General features: G+C 45.6%; 1 protein-coding gene across 1 annotated transcript in view; it reads left to right on the forward strand.

The window, feature by feature from the left end:
• Znf827 (zinc finger protein 827) overlaps window positions 1-27,216 on the forward strand; it is a 169,785-nt gene that overhangs the window by 132,580 nt on the left and 9,989 nt on the right. Inside the window, exons 9-10 of the mRNA XM_038313142.1 lie at window positions 22,936-23,073; window positions 26,132-26,303. Of these exons, the coding sequence (XP_038169070.1) occupies window positions 22,936-23,073; window positions 26,132-26,303 (310 nt within the window). The remainder of the gene's footprint in view (window positions 1-22,935; window positions 23,074-26,131; window positions 26,304-27,216) is intronic.

Consider the following 27,216-nt stretch of genomic DNA (forward strand, 5'->3'; position numbering starts at 1 on the left):
GTATTAGATAGGTTATAGGTGTTCCGGTGTGCTGCCTGTGACTTCCATTTTTTCAAGATGACCTCTTTCTATGAACAGCAGGTGCGCTGTCTGTACTCTCCCCTCTCCCCACCTGAACAGTTAGGATGCTTGGATTAAAATAACCAAGTAGGAAGTGGCTGAAGATGAAGAGTCCTAGCAATTAGTAGAGCTTTTAAAAGCACAGGAAGTGAAAGGGAAGCAACATGGGACTCAGTTTCCCCTAATCCAGAAATCAGCAGTTTTCTCAATTAGAACGGTGTGATTTCCACCCTGTCCTGGGGAGCATTGTTCCTGGTCTGTTGATGAAAAGTGACATCAAACTGATTGGCTTCCCATGTTCTGGCAGTCATTGGTTATGCCGGGAGTGTTGGGGATAAGGGCAGTCACTTGAAAGGCATACAGGTTGACAGTGGCATCCCACCCAGTTCTCTGTAGTTCCATCTCAGGACAGGTGACAGGGTCTTTTTTACAGTATGCTTCTCCTCTGCTAACAGGAACCTGGCTTTCAGGATACCATTTGTTTTGAGTGAGCTCTCTCCTGGAATGTGGACAGGCTCCCATTCATTAAAACAGATTCAAGACTAAGTCCTACAGGATTGTCAGTGTAGAAGAGCCTGACCGGTGGCTTTAAAAGCTTGCCTGTGTGAATATCTGCAGATGAGGTTAGAATCCATTTGTAATATTAAACACCCGCGGGGTACATACAGTTGCTGTTTAATAACAAACCCATCAATGCGAACGGGCATTGGGGAAGGAAAAGGTCTCAACTCTGAAAGGTCCAAATTCTCCACCGTCAGTTCGGTTTCTATAGAAGAACCCTGTTCAAATGCTAAAGTACTGTTGGTCCTTTCTTATTCCACGCGATTATCTCCATCTTAACCTTGGCTAGAGGAAGTGGGACTCGTGGCTGATAGTGCTTGGAATTACACCTGCCACTCTTTACCGGCTCGTGAATCTCCTTAGGAAAAGCTCAGTGAACTTAAAGAAACGTGAACCCGCCTATGCTCCTTGCCCCTGGCCACCGGGCACCGCTGTCCTAGAAAGTACATTGCAGACCCAGCTGTTCGCCTCCCTCCTGGCATTTAAACATGGTCGTAGTGCCAGCTTTCTCAAACCTGCAGCCTATCTCACATTCCAGGAGGATTCACCTCCCATGGAATGTTTGGGTCTGGGGTAATTTTTTGGTCATCTTAAGAGCAGGCATTACTGGTATCTTGTAGGTGCAAGTTGGGAATGACACCAAGCATCTAATATCGAGGCATGGGGCACATACAATACGAGCTTCTCCAAGTGAGGCAGCAGATGGAAAGTTCATGGTTAGCCTGGACTACTACAGCAAGGGACTGTCTCAAAACAAAATCTCAAAGGGCCGAGAATGTAGCTCAGAGCCTATGTGAGGTTGTAGATGCAATCCCCAGTATTGCCAAAGTGGGGAGGGAGGTGGAGAGGCGGTTCAGTGGATAAGAATGTTCGTGAAAGCAAGAGTACAGGAGTCCAAGTCCCCAGCGCCCATGCAAAAGTCAGGCATGGCCATGTGTGCTTGTAACTTCAGTATTAGGGACAGACAGGCAGATCTTAGGAGCTCAGATATGATCTAAATCGCAGTAGTGGAGAGACCATGCATTAAACATTGGTAAATGTACATACAGGGCATACTGAAAACCAAACCTCATAGCAAGATAGATGCAGTAAGTACTAATTAGGTGGCACTGTTTTAATTGTGTATAAACATGTGCTTCTGGAAAATTCTTAGGTTTCTAAGCTATGGGTCGGTCACGTGATAGCTCTGCTTATGCATGTCTGCTTCATTTAAAACAGCTGGGCTAGGCAGCTTAGGTGGTAGAGCCATTGCCTAGCATGTAGGAAGCCATATGTTTAATTTCCAGCATGGCATAAACCAGGTATGTCAGCACATGTCTATAATCTGTGCTGGGGCAGTTGTGAGATGAAAGTCAAAATGTTGGGTGTTCAAGACCAGCCTGGTCTGCAAAAGACTCTCTCGGATGGACGGATGGGTAGATGGATGGATGGACAGATAGCCAAATAATTAATCAGGAATTGTGATACTGCTTGGTTGTAACAGTGACTAGCTACATAGGACAGCGTCTGCCTTGAACTCACAGTAAAATCTCAGGAAACAGAAAACGGGTTGCCTCAGCACAGCGTGCCCACCTAACTGAAACACATTTCACAGGGTTAAAGTGCGTAACAAGTCAGTCACAGTGAGGACTCCGTGTCTATTAAAAACACCAAAATAATGGCTTAAGTAAGGTGTAAATAATTTCTCTTTGATTTAGCAGCCAGAGCATAGAGTCCCAGGCCGAGGCAGAGGCTCCGGGGTTACTCAGAAACCTCCTATTGCTCCGCAGTCTGTGATCTACCGCTTCTCTTCACCAGTGTGCTGTGGCTGCCCCCGCTCCGGACACCAAGTAACATCAAAGAGGAAAGCAGTGAGGGCATACCTTCCTTTTAAGGGCATGGCTCTGAGCAGGGACATCTTAAACTTTTCCACTCTGAGTACCTTTCGCCTGAGGAATTTTTACTTGACCTCTAGTATATGAGTACAAATAAATCAAGTGTTCACTGATTAATAATCATGAAAAAATTATCTTAAGACAACTCACTGGTACAGATCTAATTTTACCATTTAAGGATGAAGCAACATGCATTCTAACAGGGTGGGTGTGCTTGCTTGTTTAAGACTACGCAGTACCGTGGTACACTAATTTCATATTTACATACTGAGGAAATACTACAAAGCTTTTTTTGTGGGCTTAAACCAGTGTTTCTGTAAGAACAGGGAAGTTTGTACATAGGGTAGTTGCGGTGCTGCAGGCAGCGTTCCTTGGCGTTTCATGGTGTGACATCACTTACAGCGGGAAGTGTGAATGGTGTCCTTTCAGACCAAGGCTGCAGTGATGTCACACAGTGCAGCGCGGAGGGGTTCGCTATAAGAACACCTCAGACTCGTCATTCAGTGTGGGCTTGAATTTAAATGAACTTTTGTTTTTCTGTGTGTCCTGAAACCCTACAGCAGGTCACCACCCACTTTAAGAACGTTGGACATAGACATAACACTTCCGGCAATTCAGTTGCCCAGAACATGGTCACTTGGCCACTACTGGCTCTTAAAGATGCTAACAAGCGTGTCACAGCCGTGGGCTCAGTGGACACTCAAGGGCTCCTTTACTAAAAAAGAAATGCCTGGGTGTCCGAGGGCCTCTAGCTCTGCCTCAGGTGGAAATAGCTTGTTTGGGTTAATTCAAGGTCAGGAACTCAAAGCCTGATTAGCAGATCCAGCTGGCCTTAGGCCAGGGTAGAGTTCAGGGCTGCGACATGGCTCTGCACTGGTCTGTTACTTCACTGTTAGGTTAACCTGAGCAGCAAGAATCTGCCTAGGACACCAAGTGCATACGTTGCTACTGAGGATACCGCTGCTGTGGGATTGTGCTGCTCAGTGAGATAGCTCAGGATGTACACCAGCAGTGCCTGCCATAGTGAGCTGTACCAAGCACCATCGATACATTGTGGGGGGATGTAGGCCCCCAGCTAGTGTGTTTCATATCAGCTCAGCTGAGCATCAACTTATTAGGCAAATGGATGCCTATTGATTTCATTTGGATTTTCAAATCTCAAGTTATTGTTGTTGCTTTGAATTCATTTTGTGTGGTAAGCTGCTATTGCCTATCCCAATCCCCAGTCAGCACCAAGGCTACTAGATCTGATTTGAATTGAAGCTTATGCTGAATTGCACTGGGTAGGGATTTGTGCTGGCTCCCAAGCTTTTGACTGTTCCCTGCCTCAGAACCAACATAGGTGGACAAAAGGAACACAAGGCAAATGGTGACCCAACAGCTGCTTTAACAGCTTCAAGTGACTGGCCTCATATTTGTCTGTTTCTGACCAAAGTGCCAGGAATTTCTGGCCCAGTGGTAGGTTGTCAGGCTTGACAGCAAGCACCATTACCCCACTGCCCCACTCCCTCCAGCCAAGATTCGTACTCCCTTTACTCCTTAGTAAGGACATTTAAAAATTCCTCAGGGATAAAAATGCAATTTTGGAGATTACAAATGGTAGTCACAGTCTTTAGCTCCTATGGTGTGTTGTGGCTTGGATGAGAATGTCCCTCACAGGCTCAGATATAACACTTGGTCTCCAGTTGGTGGCAATGTTTGGGGAGGTTGAGGAGGTGCAGCCTTGCCAGAAGGAATGTGTCGCTGGAGATGAGTGTTGAGACCTCAGGCCTCACAGTCAAGCCCCTTCCAGTTTTCTCTCTGTCTTGGGCTTCTAATAAAGAGTATATGCTCTCAGCACCCTGTCCCCACTGCCATAAGCCCAAACAGTCTCTTCCTGTGTAAGTTTACTTGGTCATGGTGGTTTTGTTGTTGTTGTTGTTTACAGCAACAGAAAACTAGCATTCGGTATTTAAGACTTTAGCGCCATGTAGCAGACCCCTCCCTTGCCAAAAATTCTGCCCCCTCCTCTCTAAGGAGCAGCCTGACTAGGTTTAGACAATCTTTAAAGTGGAAAATCCACATACACCCCATGCAGAGGAGACACTCACTGACAAGATGAGATGGTTTTACTCCCGAACTGTCTTCTTTATTTCCACCACTGTGAATCTGTAAGCACACTGGATAACCGGGGCAGGCTATTTTCTACAGATGTATCAGCGTGCTCGGTGTGGTTATGAGCTTCATGGGGTAGCCAGGCCTCAGTCCCACAACCTTGTCTTGGATTTCTTCTCAAAACGTTTCTCAAAGCAGGTCCAAAATTAACACAGTGTCCTCTAACAACTTGAGAGAGGTTGTCAGAACTTCCCCTAGTCAGGGTTAGGTCTTAAAATCTCACCCCCCAGCTTCCCTACAATTTCTCAATGCCTTTTTGGTATTCAGGACACGAAATTCGGTGAGATGAGTTTGCAGCCATTTAGCCTCAAAACCTATGAGGAAGAGCCACGGTGACCTATTGTAATGGTTCCTGGGGTTTTTCTTTTTGCTTTTATTATTCGTTTGTTTGATTGGTTGGTTTTTTTCAGGACAGGGCTTTTCTGTGTAGCCCTGGCTGTCCTGGAAATTGCTCTGTAGACCAGGCTGGCCTCAATCTCAGAGATCTGGCTGCCTCTGCCAACATTATTTTTCAACAGAAAATGACAGCTGTCGCTCATAGGGAGTCAGTCCTCTGCCTGTTTTATAAGAGCGACAGGAAGAGCCCACAGCAAGATCAGCAGAGTCTTCCCAACAGAATTCTACCTAAAGGCACCACATTTAAGAGCAAGGTTCATGCTTGCACCCTTTCTTGGTCTGCAGACTTTCTCCAGTGCAATGTGGCTTAGATCCTGCTTTGACTGTGATACAATTTGTTCATAAGAGCCCTTGAGGACCCCTAGTATTTGCTTTGTGGTATTAAATCCCCACCTTGTTAGCAGTTGTGGTTCTAGGAATTAGGCAGCTCAGAACCACAGTCTTGAAACCAGTGCCCCAGCTTTGCCTCTGACTGACAGGACCCCAGGGAAGAGACCCCTGTTGTCCATTGTGGGGCTCAGTATGTATGAGATGGACATCATGCCCTCCCACCACCAGGCCTTTAGGAGGGCCTATGACACATGTTTTGCAGTGCTTGGTACGTCATAGCTCAGTGTGTTTTGCTGTTGTCCTGTTTTCTGCCTGTGTGTTAAGGTAAACGGGGCCAACAAATTTTCAAAGTTAGTGAGAAATTGAGTTGGGGAATTACCAGACAAGGTTCTTCCTCCAGCGGGAGTTGTTGACTGAGCTTTGCTTCTTAGCTTTATGTCTTCATGTCTGCCTCTTGCATCCCAGCTTCTTGTGCACCTATCAGAGATGTCTGTGCATGCATCCCCACTTCCTGGACCCCTATCAGAGAGGTCCGTGCATGCACTAGTGAGAACATATCTGCATTAGCCCTAGTCTGTGTGGGGACACTTCTAAAGTCAGCTTCCACTTGAAAGTGTAGAGCCTCCTTTCAAGTTTATAATGGAATAGAGAAATGAAGTCATTCTCTTCCCAAGCAGCAAGTGATAATTAATACCTGTGTGTCCTCCTTTGCTTCTCTGTGTCTGTGATAAAACACTGGCCAAAACAAACTTTGGGGAGGAAAGGGCTAATGCCATATTACAACTCCCAGGTCACAATTATTACAGGTGGAGTTTTCCTGTCCCCGCCGCCTGTTTCCAAATAACTGACTCAGAGACTTAATATAAATTATAAATGCTCGGCCAATAGTTCAGGATTGTCACTGCCTAATTCTTACATTTAAATCACCTATATTTCTTATCTATGCTTTGTCACATGACTCATGACTTGTTACCTAATTTTCTACATGTCCTGCTTTCCTGGTGGCTGGCTGGCTAACTCCAGCATTCTCCTAGTTTGGTTGTCCCACCTGTAATTCCTGCCTGGCTACTGGCCAGTCAGCTTTTTATTAAACCAATTTGAGTGGCAAATCTTCACAGTTATGGCTGGAGCAAGTCGGTGTAGGGCCTAGCAGCCGGAACTGAAGAAAAGACCGTGGAAAGAGTGCTGCTCACGTGCTGCCGCCAGCTTCCTTCCTCTCACTACCCAGGACCACCTCCTAGGGGTGCCACCACCCACAGTGGCTGGACCCTCTCACATCTAGAAAATGTCCCACAGACTTGCCAACAGGCCAGCTCTTCAGTTGACATTCCTCTTCCCAGATTGACAAATTGGCAATTCCAATTTAAATTAACAAAAATACTAACCTGGGCCATGTGGAATTAATGGTGTGTCCCTTCCCAGCTTAAAGAATTTGGGGACACTTGTAGTCTTTCAACAGGAACAGTGCTGAGAACCAGCAGAGTGATCTGTGCATTCACTTTGGAGCTAAATGTCGCATCTGATGGGCCATTTGATCTCCAGTGCAGACATGAGCATTTACTGTATGAGTCAGAATCAATGATCCGTCGTTTTGTTTAACTCTTCAGTCTAATGCATGCTAGGCAAACTCTATACTGAGTTATTTCTGCAGCCCGCTTTTAACCTTTTGCTTTGAGACTAGGTCACTGCATATTCCCCATGACCTTGAACTCTCTGTGTGGCCCAGGCAGAACTTGAACTTGGATTCCCCGTACACACAGAGAAACCCTGTCTCGAAAAACGATTGGAGAGAGAGAGGAGAGAGAGAGAGAGAGGAGGAGAGAGGAGAGAGAGAGAGAGAGAGAGAGAGAGAGAGAGAGAGAGGCCAGTGTTTGGGATCTCAATTATTCCCTGTTCTGTCTGGCTATGGATGTTGCTTCAGCAGCTCTCTGGATTGGGACTGGGCAGATAGCTCAGGTGGAAAGTGGCTTCTGTGCCAGTGTGGGGATCTAGATTCCCATCCCCAGAGCAGACAGGAGAGATCCAGAGTTTGCGAGCCAATCCAGTCCGGTCAGTCTGTTGTCTCAACACATAAGATGGGGGAGGGGTGCACAGAGCCAAAATACATAGAATGAAAGACTCAAATAATTAGTAAGAATAGTGTTTAAAATAGGTTGCAGTGTGATTAAGGAAGACATATGACTTTGTCCTCTGTTCTACACCCTTACGTGCACACACACACACACACAAACACCCATACATGCACACACACCCACATGCACACACACATGCACCTCTGGATATTGAAGAGTCAAATCCTTTCCACTGGCCTGATTGGTGTTGATTATATGAAGCATAGATGGGATATCTCTAGGAGTTTTACTTGACATTGTCTCCTTTAAGATCAGGATGTGGCCACATTTTCAACCCAGGAGACACCAACAGTACCTCGAAGCAAATTAATCTGCAAAAAGGAGCCATACACTGTTGAAATGAGAATATGACAGTGATCCAACTCCAGAAGTACTTGTGAGTTCCTATATTAATATTAAATGCAAAAATCTTTGTGCACCATGAAGATTACAAGTGTGCACATGCCCAAACTGGAAACCATTCTGATAGTGATATCTGTTCCCCTGTTATTGTGATGCTCATAGTACTGGGAACAATTTTAAGACAGATTTGTTATGCAAAGCTCTTGGTATGTAGTGTGATTAATCTGAACTCAGCATCTGGGGAAGCAGGGCATGGGGGATGGGGTGCTCCATCCCAGTCCAGATTTCACCATGCAACTTGGCTTAGGCAGTCAGCTTTTACACCCCATAAATTGTCTACAAACTAGAGAATAATGTGCTTTTTCCCTAGTGCTCCCTAGTCAATAGAGGATGAGGTAGAGGTTCCATTGGGATAGTCTCCAAAGGATGCTGGCCTTTGCTCTCAAAGGTAGAGAGTTTTCACCTGTAGTTGGAGACCACTCATTCATTTCCCAGTTGCCCAGACCCGAATAATCACACAGAAACTGTATTATTACAATACTGCTTGCCTATTAGCTCACGCTTCTTATTGACTAGCTCTTATATCTTAAATTAAACCATTCTTTTAATCTGTGTATCGCATCGTGGTTGTAGCCTACAGGTACATCTGGCATCTGTCTCCTGTGGTGGCTTTTCCTCTATCTGCTTGGAATTTCTGCCTTGCCTTATTCTGTGCTGCAATAGGCCCAAAGCAGCTTTTTTATTAACCAATGGTATTCACAGCATACAGAGAGGAATCCCTCACTCACCTTTGAGAGCTAGCCACCCCTCAGACTCATCTGTGGAAAAATTATTTACATTAATTTACATATCACACATCAATGCTTCTTTTCTCTCTTGCCTATAACTAGAGAAATTTTAATTAAATCACAAGTCTTTCTTGTTTTCTATGATGAACATAAAAGGAGAGGATAGGAGAAGAAATTTTCAAAGACAAGCAGTTAAAATATGTAAGAAAAGGATTATAAACAGAGCACATAACTAGAATGTGTAGGTGTGTCTTCTATCTATCTGATGATTTCATTGGATAATTAATAAAGAAACTGCCGGGCCCATCTGATAGACCGGCCCTTAGGTGGGTGGAGTAGACAGAACAGGAAGAAGGAAGTGAGGTAGATGGCTCAGTCAGATGCCACGCCTCTCTTAAGTTAGACAGACTGCCATGCCTCTCCTCAGAGAGAGAAGCCAGACGAGATGAAGCTCCAGCCCAAGGTGGACGTAAGCTAGAAACTTCCCGGTAAGACACCGCTCATGGTGTTACATATATTATTAGATATGGGTTAGTAAAGATGTGAATAAGAGGCTGAAAATAATGGGCCAGGCAGTATTTAAAAGAATACAATTTGTGTGTTGTTATTTCGGGGCATAAGCTAGCCAGTGGCTGGGAGCCGGGTGGCGGGAAGCCGCCCGCACCTCTTCACTACAAGAATGTATTGCATTGATGGGCTGGGGACACAGCTCGGTTGACAGAGCTCTTGCCTAGGATGCAGTCAGTCCTGATCTCAGTCCCCAGGGGCACCACACACCAGTACTGGTACTGGTTTAAATCCAGTACTCCGGAGGGGGAGGCAGGAGGATCAGAAATTCAAAGGTGTCTGTAGCAGGCTTTCTCAGACTGCCAGCCCCCAAATCATGACACAGAGACTTGTTGGTTATGAATGCTCAGGCTTAGTTTAGGCTTTTTTTTTTTTTTGGCTAGTATCTTATGGCTGTGAAGAGATACCATGACTACAGGAACTTAAAAAGTCAGCATTTAATTGATGTGGCTCACTTACCGTTTCAGAGGCTCAGTCCATTATTGTGATGGTGGGGAGCATGGCAACGTGCAGGCAGATGTGGTGCTGGCCACATCTTCACCAGGAGGCAGCGGGAAGTCAACTGACTGTCATACTGAGTGAAGCTTGAGAAAAGAGACCTCAAAGCCCGCCCCCACAGTGACGCACTTCCTCCAGCAAGGCCATACTTCCTAATAGTGCCACTCCCTTTGGTGGCCATTATCCTTCAAATCACCACAGTTAGATCTTTTTTTTTTTTTTCTTAAATTGACCTGTTTCTCCTCGTCTGAGTTTTGCCTCGGGACTTTTTACCTTTTTCTCAAAAGCAGGAAAGCTTTTCAAAAGCTGCTTTCCTGCTTCCTCTCTGGCTCACTGGCTTTCAGCTACCTGGCTAGCCCCTGGCATCTTCTTCTCTTTCTCCCACATTGTCCTCCATCCTAGATTCCTCCTCCTCCCCCTTCTCCCTGCCTGCCAGCCCCACCTATTCCTCCTCTGCCTAGCTATTGGTCATTCAGCTTTCTATTAGACCAATCAGGTGCCTTAGACAGGCAAGGTGAAACAGCAACATAATTAAACAAATGCAGCATAAACAAATATAACACACCTCTACATAAAGTAATATTCTACAACAGGTGTCCTCATCTGATACATGACAAGTTCAAGAGCATGACAGGCTACATGAGGCTCTGTCAAAAAGTAATACGTTGCATTTCCCTCATAGAGAGAAGTCCTTTCATACTTCCAATTTATTATTTGATATTTCTGATATCTTGCTTGGTAGACAAACTACTGATTTCACTGAATTTTTCGTAGAGTAGTGGAGGCTGGCCTTGAACTCACAGTCCTCCAGCCCCACCTCCTACATGCTCTGGTTACAGGCATTAGCTATCACACTCAACTACATTAAATTTTTTTTTGTCATTTTATTTGGTTTCCTTTTCAATTTGAGAATTGAAATTGGAAGATGAAGCTTTTCAAAAAAAGATACATGCTTCTCCTTTTGCTTAGTTGATGTGGACTTGAAACATAGATTATCTGTTTAATTAAAAATGTCTTAGGCATCTAGAAAAAACCATATTGAGTGAGATACCCAGACTCAGAAAGACAAATATAAATGGACAAATATAAGTGGCTTCTAGCTATAAAGCAAAGGAAAAAATCAGCCTACAGTCCACAACCCCAGACAACCTAGACAACAAAAAGGACCCTAAGAGAAACATACATGGTTCTACATAGGAAGGAGAAAAAGACAAGATCTTCTGAGCTTGGGGATCATGGGAGAGGGTAGAAGGGGAGGGGGCAAAAGAAGGGGAATGAAGAAAAATGTATAGCTCAATAAAAAAAGAAATATTAAGAAATCCTAAGAAGTTTTATTTATGTAATACGTTTTATTATTTACCATATCATAGCCTAAAACTAAAAGTAGAAAATAATTATTTTATTCATTTTAAGATGAAAATTACAAGTTCTTTAAATAAAAGTCCTAGGGTGTTTACATTTCTGTTACATGTACGGAAAATCTACTTGTCACTCTTGCCAATCCCAAAATGACTAAGAAATGGCTCTGCCTTTCTATTCGTTTGTATCGATCGTGTTAGAGCCCTAAGAGTCATTTCTAAGCTCCTTGAAAACTCCTTGCTCATAGGGTATGCGTTTAGAGTACAGTTGCATCTACACCAGAGCTGTTCCAAGTGCGCGCCACTCCTCAACAGGGCTCCTGTTCCAGAACGACCACGCCTCCTGTGGTTGTTTCTTCAGTCAAGGTCTTGGAAAGCGCCGCTTGCCACCTTAGGAAAGAAAGTCAGCATGGGGTACCGACCTTTTTAGCGCCAGGTCCAAGTAAGAGTCTCCAGGCCAGCAGCCAGCAGGAGTTTCTACTTGACAGAGGCAGTGGAGGTCTTTCCTAGAGGAGCAGCACCCAGGTACAGAAGCTGCAAAATGCGCATGCGCATTTTCCCTCGCGGAGCATCCCAGTTTCAAACCCCTCCTCTCTGTCTTCCCCAGGAAAGGGGAACAAGCCAACTTCTTCATCATCCTGAGCTGTGGCAATGACAACCCAGTCTTTCTGGGCTGTTATGAAGATTAGCTAAAACTTTGCTTTAGTGTGGGTCCAGAAAAAAATAAGTCTTTACAGTTTGTCCTGTTTCACCTCCATCTACACCAGAAAACATACCAGGAGGCAACGAGATGCCTGAGTGTAGGTAAAGGTGCCTGCCACCAAGCCTGGCGACTGAGCTCAGACCCCGGGAACCACATGATGGGAGGAGAAGCCACCCGACTTCCACAAGCATAGTGTGCCACTCACGATCCCACACTCGACCACAAAATAAACCAAAGTGTAAAAGTGTAACAAAGCAGATAAACAGATAACAGACATAAATTGTACAGATTACTGTTCTGGTAAGAGGTTATTAGTGTGGCCCCTCATCAGGTCAGCTTTCTTAAGAAACTGCCAGCAGGGGTCTTTCCTCACCTCCTGCCTAGCAGTGCACTGTACTACTTACTGTACACGGTGTGCCCTCCCCTTTCCTGTGCTGAAATCTGCCTCCCACGTTGAGGGTTAAAGGAGGGTTTTGGGAGCAGTCAGGTAGTGGGATGGGCCATGTGTGAATGGGATGCCTTCCTCACAGAAGGTGCTCAGTTAAGGCCCTTCACTTCTGCCCTGAACCCAGCTGAGAAGCAGGTCCTGGCCAGACTCTGCCTCTGCCTTCATCTGGTGCTTCCCGCCTCCTGAGCTGGAGCATCCCTTTGTTACCTCATCAGTCTCTGGCCAAAGGAACAATGACAATCACAGTCCCCCAGCCCTGTGTCTGTGACTCCCCACCTGAGAGTAGTTAAATAAGCCAGCAACAGAAATTCCCACCATGTGAAAACTATCTGTTTAATTAAATAAGCAAGATCTCAGAGTCAAGATTTTAAAATGTTGGTTTAAAAGGGCTGATCTTTGTTGTATACTATTTTTCCAAATAAAAAAAAAAGACTAATTTTAGAATAAAAAGCACAGTAAATATTCCTTGGGTAAAGAGAAGGCTCAGGCAGGGGTGGGGAGTTGGTTCAAGGCTTCAGTCCCAGCACTCAGGAGGCAGAGGCAGGCTGATCTCTGAGTCTGCAGTCAGCCTGGTCTACAGATCAAGTTCCAGGGCTATGAGAGAAGCCCCATCTTGAGGCTCGGAGGATGTCAGTCCTCTGAGCTCGCTTTTTACAACAGCCTTCCCAACTGGGAGAGAGCTTCGCAGTGATGCAGAGAGATTTGCCCGTGGGTCTTTAGAGGTTATTCCCAGACGCTCTCCACCCATTGTGCGCAGTCTGCCTTTGAATGTCAAATCTCCCATAAGCTAGGAGGAGTGTTGCAGGTGCCAAAACCCAAGGTTAGGTGAAAACAATCAGATGATTGTAGTTTCTATCACTTCAGAAGTGAAGGCGGCAGGTTAGACCACACAGGAATTCCAGCGTCCGGAGCCGGTAAGGCCTTGGTGGTATTTGGAAGCCTTTGAAGGAGCCGTTGGTAGGATCAAGGGTTGTCACTAAGAAAAGAAGACAAAAATAATTGAGAATTCCAGTGGATTCTAACCTCAGTGAGGAGACCTACTTGACCCCTGCAGGCTCACTTCAGTAATATTTTAAATGACTGTGACATGAATCACAGAACAGGTTTGAATGTAGGTGGTGTGCTTAGCAGGGCATATAACTCTGAGAGCAAATAGCATTAAAATCTTACTAATATATGAGATATTTTATGAAGTCATAATTTTCAGATTGTATAATACCTTGTTAATGTGCTTGTATTTTGCTGTGCTGGAGCTCAAACCCAAGGCCTTGCATTTGCTAGCGAAGGGCTCCACCCCTGACTACATTCCTAGCCCAAAAACCTTCGTTATTTTTAACAGTGGTTGTTTTACTTTTAATTTATTCCTCCATTTATTCATTTAATCTATATTTTGCATATAGTTCCACAATCAGTGAGGAAGGGAGGAGAAATTCCCCTGGTGGTTTAGATGATGATAATATTCTTCTATCTTCCCAAATGTTTTGATAAATGTTTAGATATTCGGAGTTAAAGGTTTTCCGATACTCACTGCAGTTGCGGCAGGCTCGAGTTTGTTTGGCTATGTCTTACTTTCCCTCTCTGGAAAGAGTTTTAAAAAAATAGCCAGTGTCGTGTCTCACTCTCGGGCAGATACAAGTGGACCAGATTTCACTAAAATCTGCATAATCGGTGCTCAGAATTTGGGGCAGGGTGTGGGACGAGTGTTAAGGCAAGCTGTCACTGTAGCCTGAGATGACCTAGACGTCATTTCGCCCATTGAACTGGTCCAGACCTCACAGCTATCCTCCTGCCTCGGTATTCCAAGAGCTTAGGTCAGAATTTTTTGTTTTAATTTTTTTGCATCATTTACTTATTCATGCTTGCGAATTCACACATGTGCCATGGTGCGTGTGTGGTGGTCAGTGAGCAGCTTGTGGGAGTTGTTCTCTCCTTCCATGTAGGGTTAGCGTTAGGGTTAGGGTTGAACTTGTGTGATCAAGCCTGGCAGCAAGTGCCTTTACTCGCTGAGCTATTCTGTGACTGAACAGATCCTTATTTACACCTTTAGTGAGGGGAAGGTACCTCACACTTGGAGGTGAGGGCAGTACAAAGCCACAGACCACAGGGCCCGGAAACCAGAGAGACTATCTGTCCCTTTCGGGGCACACCTCCAGTGACTTGAAGACTTCCCAGTGGGCCCCACCTCAACCATTTCATCACCTCCCCATAAGGGCAAGCTGGGAACCAGGCCCTTAACCCAGGGGGCCATTTATGAATCCAAACTATAGCATATAACACACATCTGATGTGAGATGTAGGACATGGCTGGAGAGGCTGCAAACAGCACAAGGTCAGACAGAGAACAGATAGGGATGGAGTTCTTCACTCTCTCCTAGCAGGTCCTAAGGGAAGTGTTCGTGTGGCTCCAGTAATACCTTCTTTTTTTTCCTCATTTTTTAAAGATTTCCATCTCCTTCCCTCCTCCTCCCCCTTCCCTCCCCTCCCTTCCACCCATACCCCCACTCCACCCCTCTCCAAGACAAAGAGCCATCAGGGTTCCCTTCACTATGTTAAGTCCAGGGTCCTCCCAGCTCCCCCTAAGTCCAGGAAGGTGAGCAACCAAACTGACACAGAGGCCTTGACAATGGCTCTTCCTCCCCAACCCTTCTTCTCTTCCTTTTCTTTTTCTTCTTCTTCTTCTTCTTCTTCTTCTTCTTCTTCTTCTTCTTCTTCTTCGTCTTCGTCTTCGTCTTCTTCTTCTTCTTCTCCTTCTCCTCCTCCTCCTCCTCCTCCTCCTCCTCCTCCTCCTCCTCCTCCTTCTTTTCTTCCTTCCTTCCTTCCTTTCTTTCTTTCTTTCTTTCTTTCTTTCTTTCTTTCTTTCTTTCTTTCTTTCTTTCTTTTCTTCTTCTTCTTCTTTATCTTCTTTTTCCAGACAGGGTCGCCTCTGTAGCCCAGGCTGGTCTTGAACTCATGGCATGCCTTCTGCCTTAGTCTCGCTAGTACTGGCATTGCAGGCAGGAGGCATCTGGTTAGAAGCCTTGGTTATTGCTCACAGGAAACTTTAAAGTGGAACTAAATTAGATTGCTGTAGCAGAGTTCTCTGGTGCAATAAATTGAAATTGCTAGAGTCCTCTTTGGCCTTATAGTATAATGCAGTGAATGGGCTTCTGAGTGAGAGAGGCAGCCACTCCCTAGCTAGGTAACCTTCAACTCCGTCACTCCGAGCCAGCTGACACTTTTCCTTTCAAATGGTAGGTCTAACACTAATGTCTTGGGCACAGTGCTTTGTGAGGTTCAGTGCAATGTGGAAAACATATCGCATGGGGCATGGAACAGCAATGACTCCTCCATAAAAGGAAGTCATTGTTTCGGCCGTGCATTGTCTCCTTGGTGCACTGGTAACAAACCCTGGTGTTGATTGTCATCATGAAAATCAGCTGCCAACTGGAGCCGTTGTTAGAACTGTGTTCAGCTTAGCTCCAGAGGCTCACTGGACATGGATCTGTTCTGTCTGATGAAGTCAGACAGATGGTGGACATTGAGCCGTCCGTCTTCTGGTGTTATATTCTTCCCCCTTTATCAGGAGTTTTCATCTTCACGGCTGAAGGACACTGCTCCACCTGCTGGCACCCAAGGGAGATGGCCAGGGTCAAAAGCAAAGCCTTTTTATTTGATTGTCTTGGAGGATTATGGGTAGTGTGGGTGTTAAAGACACTCCCTCAATAACTTCCACCGTCCTCGGGCAGAACTGGGGTCTACACTAGCCTCTGAGAGCAGGCAGAGTTGGTCAGAAAGGGTATGTCTCTAGCTGGGAAACTGCCACTCTTTGAAAAGGGGGGGGATAGATTCTGCTAAGTACTAAAAAATTATTAGTGTCTGCCAGACCTCCCACTCCCATCCCAAACTCCCTTTAAGTCCTGTCAGCGTGAGAGCTGACCCAATAGTTCGTTACAATAGTTCGTTAGCCTCTATGCTGCAGTGTACAATTAGGTTTCTGCCTAACACAACAGACAAGAATGTGGTGATGTGCTGGCTTGTTTATTCATTGAACATTTATAGAGGACTGTCAAGTAGAAGAAAATAAAGAATCACTATCAACATTTTCTTTCATGGATTTTTTTTCAAAGTTAAGTTATATAGAAGCAGCGGGCATCAGTTGGCCTAGCTTCTGGCAGTGACTCTGTCTAGACATCTAGAAAAGTTTCCCATGTGGCGGTCAAGCCCCACGTGACTCAGCTTTCTTGGATATCGGAGCTCCTGGTCCCAGGCGCTGTCTGTTAGCAAAGGGTTCAGAACTTGGGTCTTCTCCCATCTCTGAGGTAACTGTGTAGAGGACAGGTCTAGAGAACACACACTTCTTCCCCAATTTAACAGCTGGTAGTCAATCAACATTTATGAAGCTAACTACTGGCTCAGCGCTAAGTAACCAGTCCCATCCAAACTAGGTATGGTGGCTCATGTCCATAATCCCAGCATTTAGGAAACTGAGGCTGGGGTATTGACAGACATTTGCGGTCAGTCTGGGCTACATAGTCAGTTCCAGCAAACCTGAGCTACAGATGAGACCCAACCTCAAAAGGAAAAGAAAAGAAAAGAAAAGAAAAGAAAAGAAAAGAAAAGAAAAGAAAAGAAAAGAAAAGAAAAGAGAAACACCGCAGCACCCCACTTTTCTGGGTTGATTGTTCAAAGCATCAGTTTGCTGAGACTCAAGTGGTCAAGCCCTCCTTCCTAGGGGACTTTGACATTGGCTTCTTATAGCATGCAGGAGCTTGAATGAGACCATAGTTCAAGGAGGCCTCTGCACCCCAATTTGTCAATCGACAGTCATCAATCATTTGGGCTCTCCCAACCTGTGTGTATATGAACTGAATACCGAATCAAGGGGTAAGATTCCTGCTTGAACCGAGGTTTGAGGCAAGATGGTTAGGCCTGTGGGACCCTTCTTAATCACATATAGTGTTCTGGATACACTTGGGTGTGAGATGTCTTAGAATCAATGCTCAATATTGCCTATAGAGTCATAGCAGATGAAGGAGCCAGATTTGAAGGTGGGCGGGTCCTCTACTTTCTGTTTAATAGCGCTCCTTCCCGACATGATTAAATGTCCCAGGCAGCTTTGGAGGTTTGCTTGCTGGATCTCAACCTTTCATACATTTATCCTTCAGCAGTATGGAAACAAAGCTTTGTTTTGTAAAGCTTGTTCAGCATTTATGTCCTCCAAAAGCCCAGGGAAGACCAAGGCAGTGAATGGTGCCATGCCTTAGAATCCACACCCAATGCTTGTCATTGGTTACAGGCTGACAGGCCTTTACTAAATTCTGGCAACCTAACAGTTTGTTGAATGGGTGTTTTGACCAGCACATAGATCAGATAGATAAATACTACTTTGGAAGAGTATTTGAAATGGTCTTACAGGAAAGATTGATCACGTGGAGACCCACAGGGAGTCAGTCAGAAGGAGTCTAGTAAGGCTGATATGGGCAGCAAGGAGCAACAGCTGTGGGGTCTTGCTCAGAGACACTAGTGGTTCATGGCATAGCAGCTCAGCTATGAATGCCAGCTAGACTTGCATTGTGCCCACTGTCCTAGTACAGTTCCAAGGCGCCAAGCTCGGTCCTCTGAGCTAAAGGGGCAGGAATGGTTATCCTAAAATGAAAGGACCTTTACAGATTACTTCCAGTTTATAGAAGACCTTCAAGCACTTGTCTGACGATAATCAGCCCCAAGAGGCATAAACGCTGCAGACTGGCAACTTCCTTGGCAGCACGAGGGAGCCAGATTTAAGCAGAGGGTAGAGGAGAGAGCCAGGCAGATCAGGCCTAACCAGAAAGTGTCATGGCCTTCCTGGAATACAATCTGACTCATTGGTTTCCATCTACCCAGGAGTCCAGAGAAACCCAGAATTCCACTTTTGAGTTATGTCTCAGAACTTTTCAGCTGAACTAATCGAGACTCCATATGTTGGGATGGAAAACGCAGGTGGCCCCAGACCCTGGTCTCCGGGGATGAATCAGCCAGGCTCTGGCTAAAGTGAACGGTTATTTATGGATTGAGCTCATGCTGTCTAATTTTACCCAGATACAGCCCCTACTCACAGCGTTTCTCTCGCCTAAATCAGGTGGAGTGGTGGTTGCTGGGGAGGATCATTCCATCGGGGAACGTAGTTTTTCTCCCCCAGGGAGGCACACCAGCAAAACCGTGTCATGCTCCAGACCAAAAGCCAAAGACCTTAATGAGGCAAACTCGAATCCTCCTCTTTATCCCCCTTGTTTTGAGAGCGATGCCATAAATATGTTTATTACCACAGTCTCTCTGCATAGCAACCAAACGCCCAAGGGATTCTTCAATATGACTTAGTTGGCGTCAAAGGAAAGGCTTGACTTTTAGGGTGCACCCATCTGACTGTTGCGTTGACCCTCCTTGGTGCTGATTTATGGCTTACTGTAGCCTCTCAGCCTCTGTGCCTGGGACATCCTAGGCTGACCCTTGCCAAAAAGGAGGTAGAAGAAATGCTAGTGTCTGAATCGTTGCCAGCTTGTAACTAAGAATATTAAGTGCACAGCCAAGGAGCAGAGGGAGGAGAAAAATCCCTTTGTGTGATGTAGAATTTTGAGTCAGTTTCCTGTGGCTTAGAGGAGCTCACATGAGATATGGGGGAGTCTAGTGTGCTCAGCCACTAACAAGACATTCTAGGGAAGTCGTTTCACTTCTCTGGCCCTTGCTTTGCTTCCATCTAAGAAAAGAGACTTAAACAAGATGAAAATTCAGGCTCCTTCCTGAATGAAGTTTTGAGGTAGGGTGGAGACATGGTTACCATGGAAACTCTTCTTGACCATGTGCAATTTAGAGTACACCTTGAGTTGGGAGAGGTCTTGGAAGTAATAATTCATTTGGCTCTCTTGTATGAAGGCTCTGTAGGTTCTCAGCGTGATCCATATCCTGTACCAGTCTACTGAATGGGTTTATCTCATGTTCAGTTTTGGGGACATAGTTGTTGGGTTTGATCATCTATGCCTATGAGTAAGACACATCCCTTTGTGTCAGTAGGTCTTAAGAAGCACAGTTTACCATACCGCATCTTGCATACTGAGGCCTCGTTGTCGTGAACAGAAGCCCTCACGTCACTGTGTAGGAATAGCTGGGGACATCTCACTGACGCTGCGCAGACACAGCTGCACTGAGAGACGAAAGTGCTTGTGCTTCTGGATCTGTTTGCATCACTGAAAACACAGACCTAGATGGGGGTGTAGCTCGGGCTATAACATGAGCTTGGTATGCTGACAGCCTGCGGCCCATCCACCACACAAAATGGAATCGAGGCCTTAATTAAGGACATGGAAAACCCTAAGTGATGTTTAAAGCCAAAACTATAGGTGAGCCGTTAGAGAGAAAAGCCTCAGACTGCATTGTGCCGAGTAGCCAGGAGTCACGGAGCAATTGAGGATATTCTAGAAATCAGAGTCAAAATGACTGAAAAGAAATAAAATGTTTTGCCAGAGATAAAAAAAAAAAAAAACCTATGAGACTGGGCAAGAAAGAATTTGTCATTAGATTAGAGTTTTGCTCTAAAAGAAAGGAAAAAGATTGTAACTACGCAGCTACTTAAAATAATGACAAACACCAGGGGGTGTGGGAATAAAGAAGGAAGTCAGAAGTTTTAAAATAATATTCATAGTTTGAACGGTCTGGAGACTTTGAGACTAATTGAGATGCTGGTATGTGTACTTTTCCATTCGTGGTATATGTTATGCTTCGTTAGAAAAAAAATTAAAGCAAATTCCCTTACTAATCTAAAAAAAAAAGGGGGTTGTAGGGTTTTTAAAGCAGAACCAAAGATAATTAGGATGGGATGTGCTCACCCAGCTTCCCAGTTGCCACTGTCAGGAGCGAAGATGGAGCGCCCTTCAGGGATGCTGTAGATGGGGCTGAGCATGGGAGAGAGTTTCGGTTAAGAATGGCATGAGTTGGCTTGCATCTTCATGCTTCATACTCACACAATAGCAGCCACCATCCCAGGTGTCCCCTCTGTCATCAAGGCATGAGAAAGAGAGAAAACCAACACCCACTCTTAGCCTTCTTTTCACCAGGAAAGCAAAAATCTTTTTCATTGGCCAGCGCTTTTAACTCAGGACTAAGAGTCATTGCCTCCAGCTGTGGGAGAGGGCAGCAGGAAAGGAAAGACTGTTGTCGGCTGTGACTGTTGTGTTAACAGTAATCGTGCCTCAACCAGAGTAAACCTGGGGTGTGGTGGACTCGGGAGGCTATAAAGTCTTTGCAGTTTGACTTGCGACTGTAAGCATTTCTACTAAAAGAATCGTAAGATCACATCTCTTAAGTTTATTTGAAACACCGTTCTGATTTGCTTTCTATTGCTGTGATAAACACTATGACCAAAGCAGCTTGGGGAACAGGGGGCTTACTTAACTTACAGGTTGCAAGTCGTCATCAAGGGGAACCAAGGAAGGAGCTTGAAGCAGAAACCATGGACAAACACTGCGTACTTGGCTAGCTTTCAGTGTCCAGCTAGCCTTCTTGTATAGCCAGTCCCATCTGCCTGGGTATCGTGCTTCTCAGGGTGGGCCGAACCCTCCTGTGTCAATTAGTAATCAAGAAAATGGCCACAGACATGGCCACAGGCCAATCTGATGGAGCCAGCTCGCCCACTGAGGCTACCTCTTTCCGAGAGTGTCAAATTGACATCCAAGATTAGCCTTACAGACACGTATCCATACCAGGCATATCTCTTTACTTTTTGCTCTGAATTGTCAGTTGACCTTAATAGTTTAATGCTATTAAATTAATCGTGCTAATCAATATGTTAATGCTAAGAAATCCCCATTCATTCTGACTGTAGAATAAGAATAATATTTAGCCCCTCTACATAGATACAAACACCAAGGAGTTAGGATCCATGCCGAGATGGGGCTGGGGTTGAGGCTGGGGCATGTTGGGTGCCTCACGGCCCAATGTGGTGCTTTCCCTGTTCATGTGTCCCAGTCCTCAAAGTTGCCATGGCTTTCCAAGACTGGAAGAAGCTGAATTCTGTATGATGCTTAAGCTTCTCAAGTTCACGACTAATACTCAAAAAATTATTAAGAGATGTCTTCACTTTTAATTACGTATGCGCTGGGTCTGTGGCACAATTAATTCATTTATTGTGGGTGCATTAGAAGACACTGCACTGTCTTGACCTCCACCTATCATTAGAATTATCGCCCTCCTGAGAGCGCTGTTTGATTGCACACTTAGAAAGAAGTGCTTGAAATACCATCTCTTATCTCTATGTGGCTTGAGGACAGGCACCCAGGAGTGGTCCTTGCCTTAAGATGTACAGCTGGCCTCTGTCTTTACCTCCCCATCCTCCCCGTCCCCTTCCACCCCGACTTAGGCATTACTGCTTGACACAAACTAGTTTCTTCTCCCTGAGGCCTCAAGAACTGCGTTTTAACAAACACAGATTAATCAGTAAATGTGTTTATCAGTGGTGGGATTGCTGGCAGATACTGCACAGCAAACATTATCACAATTTCCCCATGGCTTCTCCCTGCACTCCCTTCCAAATCTGCGTTATTTGTTTCTTCTGTCCTCAGATTACACTTCTGGGCAAAACCTCATTCAAATGTGCATTGATCCAATTGACTTGTCCAAATATAGGTGGAAACCTGTATCTGGAAAATGGTTTTAGCCTAATTGTGTGAAATCAAGCACTTCGCTCCGCGGTGTCCTCCGAGCAGCACTCAGGACACTTTCCTTTGCTTGGATCTTGGGAGAAGCTCCTGGGGACATTTAATTTTCCCCACATATACTCCATCCTGGAATGTAGCGCTGTGCTTCAGGAAGGCCCACAGAAACTCGGTCAGGTCAAGGACAGACTGACGGACGGACAAGCGGTCTCTTGGAAGTCCCCATTTTCCTCTTCTGGGCACCCCCATCTGTCGCCTGTCTTCTTACACAGCTGCAGATGAGATGTTTGTGTAGTCCATTGTGGTTCATTGAGAAGAGGCACGGGTCAGGAAAGAAAAGGAAATTCTATTGACAGTTATGAGAAATGCACGTCCTCTAAACTACAAAGCGAATGTATTGAAGTGTGCTTACTCCATCCAAGACTGCGTATGGATTGCTGGTGGAGCACCCATTTCCCAGCTGCAACAAGAGATGTCGGATGGCACCGTCGAAGCTCTTGTGCCAGGAGCAGTGTGTGGCAGTCATCCCTAAGTTAGCTTTGTGTGAGCTCCTGGTTAAAGATTTTCACAGCCCAAAACTTGGCAGCAAAACTTTTCTTTTTAAAGCGCGGCGGAATATTTTCTCTCCAGACATGGACCCGTTTATTTTCATTTTGGAACCTGGGATTTCAAATGTTTTGTTTACTGCTTTGTGGCAGGTGTCTACATTTCTAGAAAGCTAGCGTGCCGTTCTCACCCACTCAAGTGTTTATTGAGTACCTTCTATAGAGTGAATAGAGTCCTGTCAAGCCAGCATATGTGTGTGTCTGTGTGTCTGTGTGTACTGGCTTTACCAGAAAGGGGATCAATGGAAGACCCAGCTGCTGTTGGGCTGTGGACCCCTTTACCATTGTGGCCCCACTGGTACCCTTTATTGATGGGGATGAGGGTGGCCGCTGGGTCTTCTTAGTGGATCCCAGCCCCAATTTAGGGGGAGCCTCTGAGGAAGTCTTCAGGGCTGGCTAAGATGCTGTGCATTTTCAGTGCCCTGTATTCCTCACAGTGTCTTTTCTCTTGGCCCAGAGACAGAGAAGCTCGTCCTCGAGGCAGGAAATGGATTACCATCCTGGAAGTTCAGTGACCAGCTCTTTCCCTGCGATGTGTGTGGGAAGGTGTTTGGCCGACAGCAGACATTGTCGCGACACCTCTCTCTGCACACAGGTGAGTGGGGACCACAGCTCCAGAGCCTACACTGGCCCTCCCAGACCTCTTTGCAAGCAAGAGACTGAGTTTCTCTAAGAGAATTACTATGGGAAGTGGGGGAACGTTAGCTGCCTGGCACATGTAAAAGAGACCCTGGAAAAGCTTTTCTATACTGAAAAGCTGCGTTGAATTCCCAGAGGAACTAACGAGAAAAGACATGCATGTAAGTACCTCCAGGTCAACTCTTGAACTCTGTGAAGAATGGAGTCATATCCAAATAAAGGCTCAGAGGCTGGGGATGAACCCCACCTACCTAGTTTCAACTTCTTTTTGTTAAGAGAAAACATTAACTTAGATTTAAGCGTGAGTGCTAAGTGTGAGACAGACTCTGTAAAGAACGACTGTTAACAGTCCGAGTGTGCGAGATCTTAAGAGACACTCCTCCGGTTCATCTCAGGGTGGCAGGCACGGTGGAGCTGGGGAGCACGATCGCGGTGGAGAGGTAGTTTCTGTCTTTGCTTACCTGTGGCAGTGGACAGCCAATGGTTGGTTCTAAGGGTCAGGATGAGGAGGGCAAGCATATTAACAAGAAGTAAAGAAAGAACAAACAGTAGCATAATCAACAAACACAAGTGAAGGCAGGAAAGGTGAGGTGCCCTCGTCAGTCAGCATTTAGAAGGTGCACATGACAGGGCTGGAGTATGGCCAGCCGTAGAGCACATGGGAGACCAGCATTCAGTCCCCAGCACCGAAGGAAAGACAGTCAGATGTTTAGCAAGCCTGGCATTAAGTCAGACTTTAAAGATGTTCAGATGATATACCAGTATGATATAGCCAGGCATGCCTGTAGTATCAGAGCTATCAATATGATATAACCAAGCATGCCTAAGCATGCTGTAATGTCAGCATTTCGGAGACTGAGGCAGGAGCATCTCTAGTTTTGAGTTCAACATGAGGTACAGACCCTGATCCAAAAAAAAAGGAAAAATAAAAACATAAAAATAAAAGCAGAGCCTATTAATAGGACAGGATTAATTTTGACCTGTTTATCTTTTTAAATCCACCAAGTTCAAATTTTCATCATATGTTAGACAGAAAACGATAATGTGTTTTAAGAAGTGGGATTTTAAGGCTTTGTTCTTTAAGCATCGTAAATGAAATCTCAAGTAACCAAGTAACTGAGGATGAATAAAGTTCCCTGATTAACTAGGATCAATTTAAAAAGGGAAGAACGAGAAAATGCAAGTGTCAGATATCTAAGAAGAATGAGAACACTAAACACCTACAACTAAGAAAGCTACAGCTCAAGTCAGCACAAAAGGCACAGAAAAAGAAAAGACCTTATCTCCCATCTGAGGAGTCAGTAAAGCACTCCAGCCCCACAGCCTCCCTGATGCCCGGTTAAGAAAGGGAAGCAGGACACTCTGAGCTGGGGACGAAAGGGACAGCTAATCAGCGGGGACACTGGGGAGTTTTGGAGGCAGGAGTGGCAGCGCCTGTCCCCACACTTGGGAGGCAGAGGCAGGTGGATCCCTGGGCATGCAGACAGCCTGGTCTATATAGGGAAACCCTGCTTCAAAGAGAGAATTATTGGAGAATAAAGCATCTCGTGATTTTTTTTTCTTCAGCATAAAAGTTAACTGATAGATAATTAAGCAAAATTACCAAAATAGCAAAGACAAGAACTTGAGTAAATCCGTTAAAAAGGGAAATTTGGAAAGCTGATGAGGAAATACTCTTAATAAAGATATTAGGCCTATTTGACAGGTTTTTCTTACTCCTGAGAAGAGGAAATCCCAGTGTTATTGGACCTTCGAGGGTGACAGAAAGCAGGACCACTCCTCATTCATTTTACAAAGGAAGTGAACCTTAGTGCTGAAACCCAGGTCTCTATCTCTCAACACCAAGATGGAGACTCAGGCCCAGCCTTGAGCCTGCCACTGTCAGATAGGGGTGGAAGGACACCGTGACATGTCCTGGTATCTCGTATTCTACTGTAGTGGGAACACTTCTTACCCCACATTTTTCCTGGTGAAGAAAATGAGACAAGTATCTTCAAGCCAAGCCCCCACATCTGGATCGAAAGTGAGGTTGTTCTTGCTGTGTAACATCGTACACAGGCAAGAAGGCTGCTCCTCGGCCTCACACTCCATGTGATTAATCAAATGTATTCAGCACACCACTCTGGAAGCGCGCCCAAAGCCTTAGTTAGCTTTAAGAGCCAATTTCCATTAACAAATTAATTGAGATTTTTAAATTTTATTTATATAATGAAAATTTCCAATTAAATTATTTTATCCAAGTCATTTTTCCCCTTTAATTTCATTAATTTTTTTTCCCTTCCTTGGCTGGCCCAGGCCTGGAGCTGAGAGAAAAGGATGGACCTCTTAGGCTCCAGTTTTATCAATGTTTATTTCCTTATCTTTCTTCATCTCAGTGCCTGCCCAAGAGTGACACATAGGCCACACTCATGTGCACACTCATAGAGCAAGCACACCCTGTCATAAAGAGGGATGCGGGATGGCACATGGGGCACACTCATTTGCACACTCATAGAGCAAGCACACCTTGTCATAAAGAGGGATGCGGGATGACACATGGGCCACACTCGTGTGCACACTCATACAACACACACATACACACACACACACAGAGTGTCCTTCTAGTCCCTGTGGAGCTCACCTTGTCATGATGAGGGATAAAGGATGAGATGTCCAAGAAAAATAAATCCGAGAGCTCCGAGGAAACAGCTCAGAGCATAGCACACTGCTCTGGGCTGGGCTGCTGCAATGTTGCTCTTGGCTTCCATAACCTACCTTGAATCAGATTTGGTTTACACACCATAAAACCCACGCTTCGGCCTCAAAATGTTGTCCCTGCTGCCTAGAGAGAGCCTTTTTAATCTTTGAGTCGAGTATTGATACGGGAGCGAACTGCTAGGGATACCTTAGGAGCAGCTTTAAGGCGTGCCCTTCGTTCCCAGGTGAAGGGAGACTTGGGCTGACCTTCATCGGCTCCTCTAAGTGAGCTCTTGAATTGTTTTCTTTTTTGAGAGCAGTTTTGGTTTCTCCCCCAGAGGAAAGAAAATACAAATGCCATTTGTGCCCCTACGCTGCCAAGTGCCGTGCAAATCTGAACCAGCACTTGACCGTGCACTCTGTGAAGCTGGTGAGCACCGATGCTGAGGACATCGTCAGCGCCGTCACTTCTGAAGGCGGTGACGGGAAGAAACACCCGTATTATTACAGGTGAGTGAGGGGCGGTTTACCACATTTCTGAGACCCCTTGCTGGACACTCCCTCTCTGCCTGCCCAGAGCACTGGGCTCAGAGCCCCTTTCCTCAGCCTTTGGCTAACTTCATTTTAACGTGTTCTTTGCTTAGGCTGAACCCTGCGTTTGCACAGATTCCTATCTAGCTCGGGTGGCCCTAATAGAATTAATTGAAAGAGAAATGGTCTGGGAGGTGATTCTTCAGGACGGGGCTCCAGAAAGAGAACAAGACTCTCTGGGTGATTGGCTATTAGCTGTGGTGCAGTTCCCCACTTGGTGACTGAATACCTTGCTATGGCCTAGGAATCATGGGGAGGGTGGGGGTGTCTGAGCACTCCCATGCAATTGCTCCGATGGCCCAGCATGCTGTCCCTTGGCTGCCCATTATGATTCGCTACACTCTTGTGTTCAGCCTTGACTCAGCATAGAACTCCCAAGTCTACCAAACCTTGCCGTAGTGATATTGGTGGAGAGTCACCCTTGCAAGGCATCTAGGGAGGTGTCACGTGACTGCCTCTTGCTCAGAGTGCCACAGAACGATCTGCGTGCTCTCCTCACTGCACCTGAGGGTTTCTAGAGCCAGAGGGAGACCGATCTGCCAGTGGACCCCCACAAAATACCTTGGCAACACCGCCCCATGTCTCTGTGCCCAAAGGAGTCCATTAGGCCATATGTGGCATCTGGAATCTGTAGTTTTTAATTACCTTTATGATGATTTATCATCATTATAGCTTGTATGAGGTTGTTATATTATTCTGCCACGTGCCCTGTGTGACTGAGCAGCCATGTGCACTGTGTGACTGAGTAACCACGTGTACTGTGTGACTGAGCGCCACGTGCCCTATGTGAGTGAGCAGCCGCTCACTTGCCCTGTGAGTGACTGAGCAGCGT

Source organism: Arvicola amphibius, chromosome 15 (assembly GCF_903992535.2).
Source record: "Arvicola amphibius chromosome 15, mArvAmp1.2, whole genome shotgun sequence".
In the NCBI taxonomy this organism is placed as follows: domain Eukaryota; kingdom Metazoa; phylum Chordata; class Mammalia; order Rodentia; family Cricetidae; genus Arvicola; species Arvicola amphibius.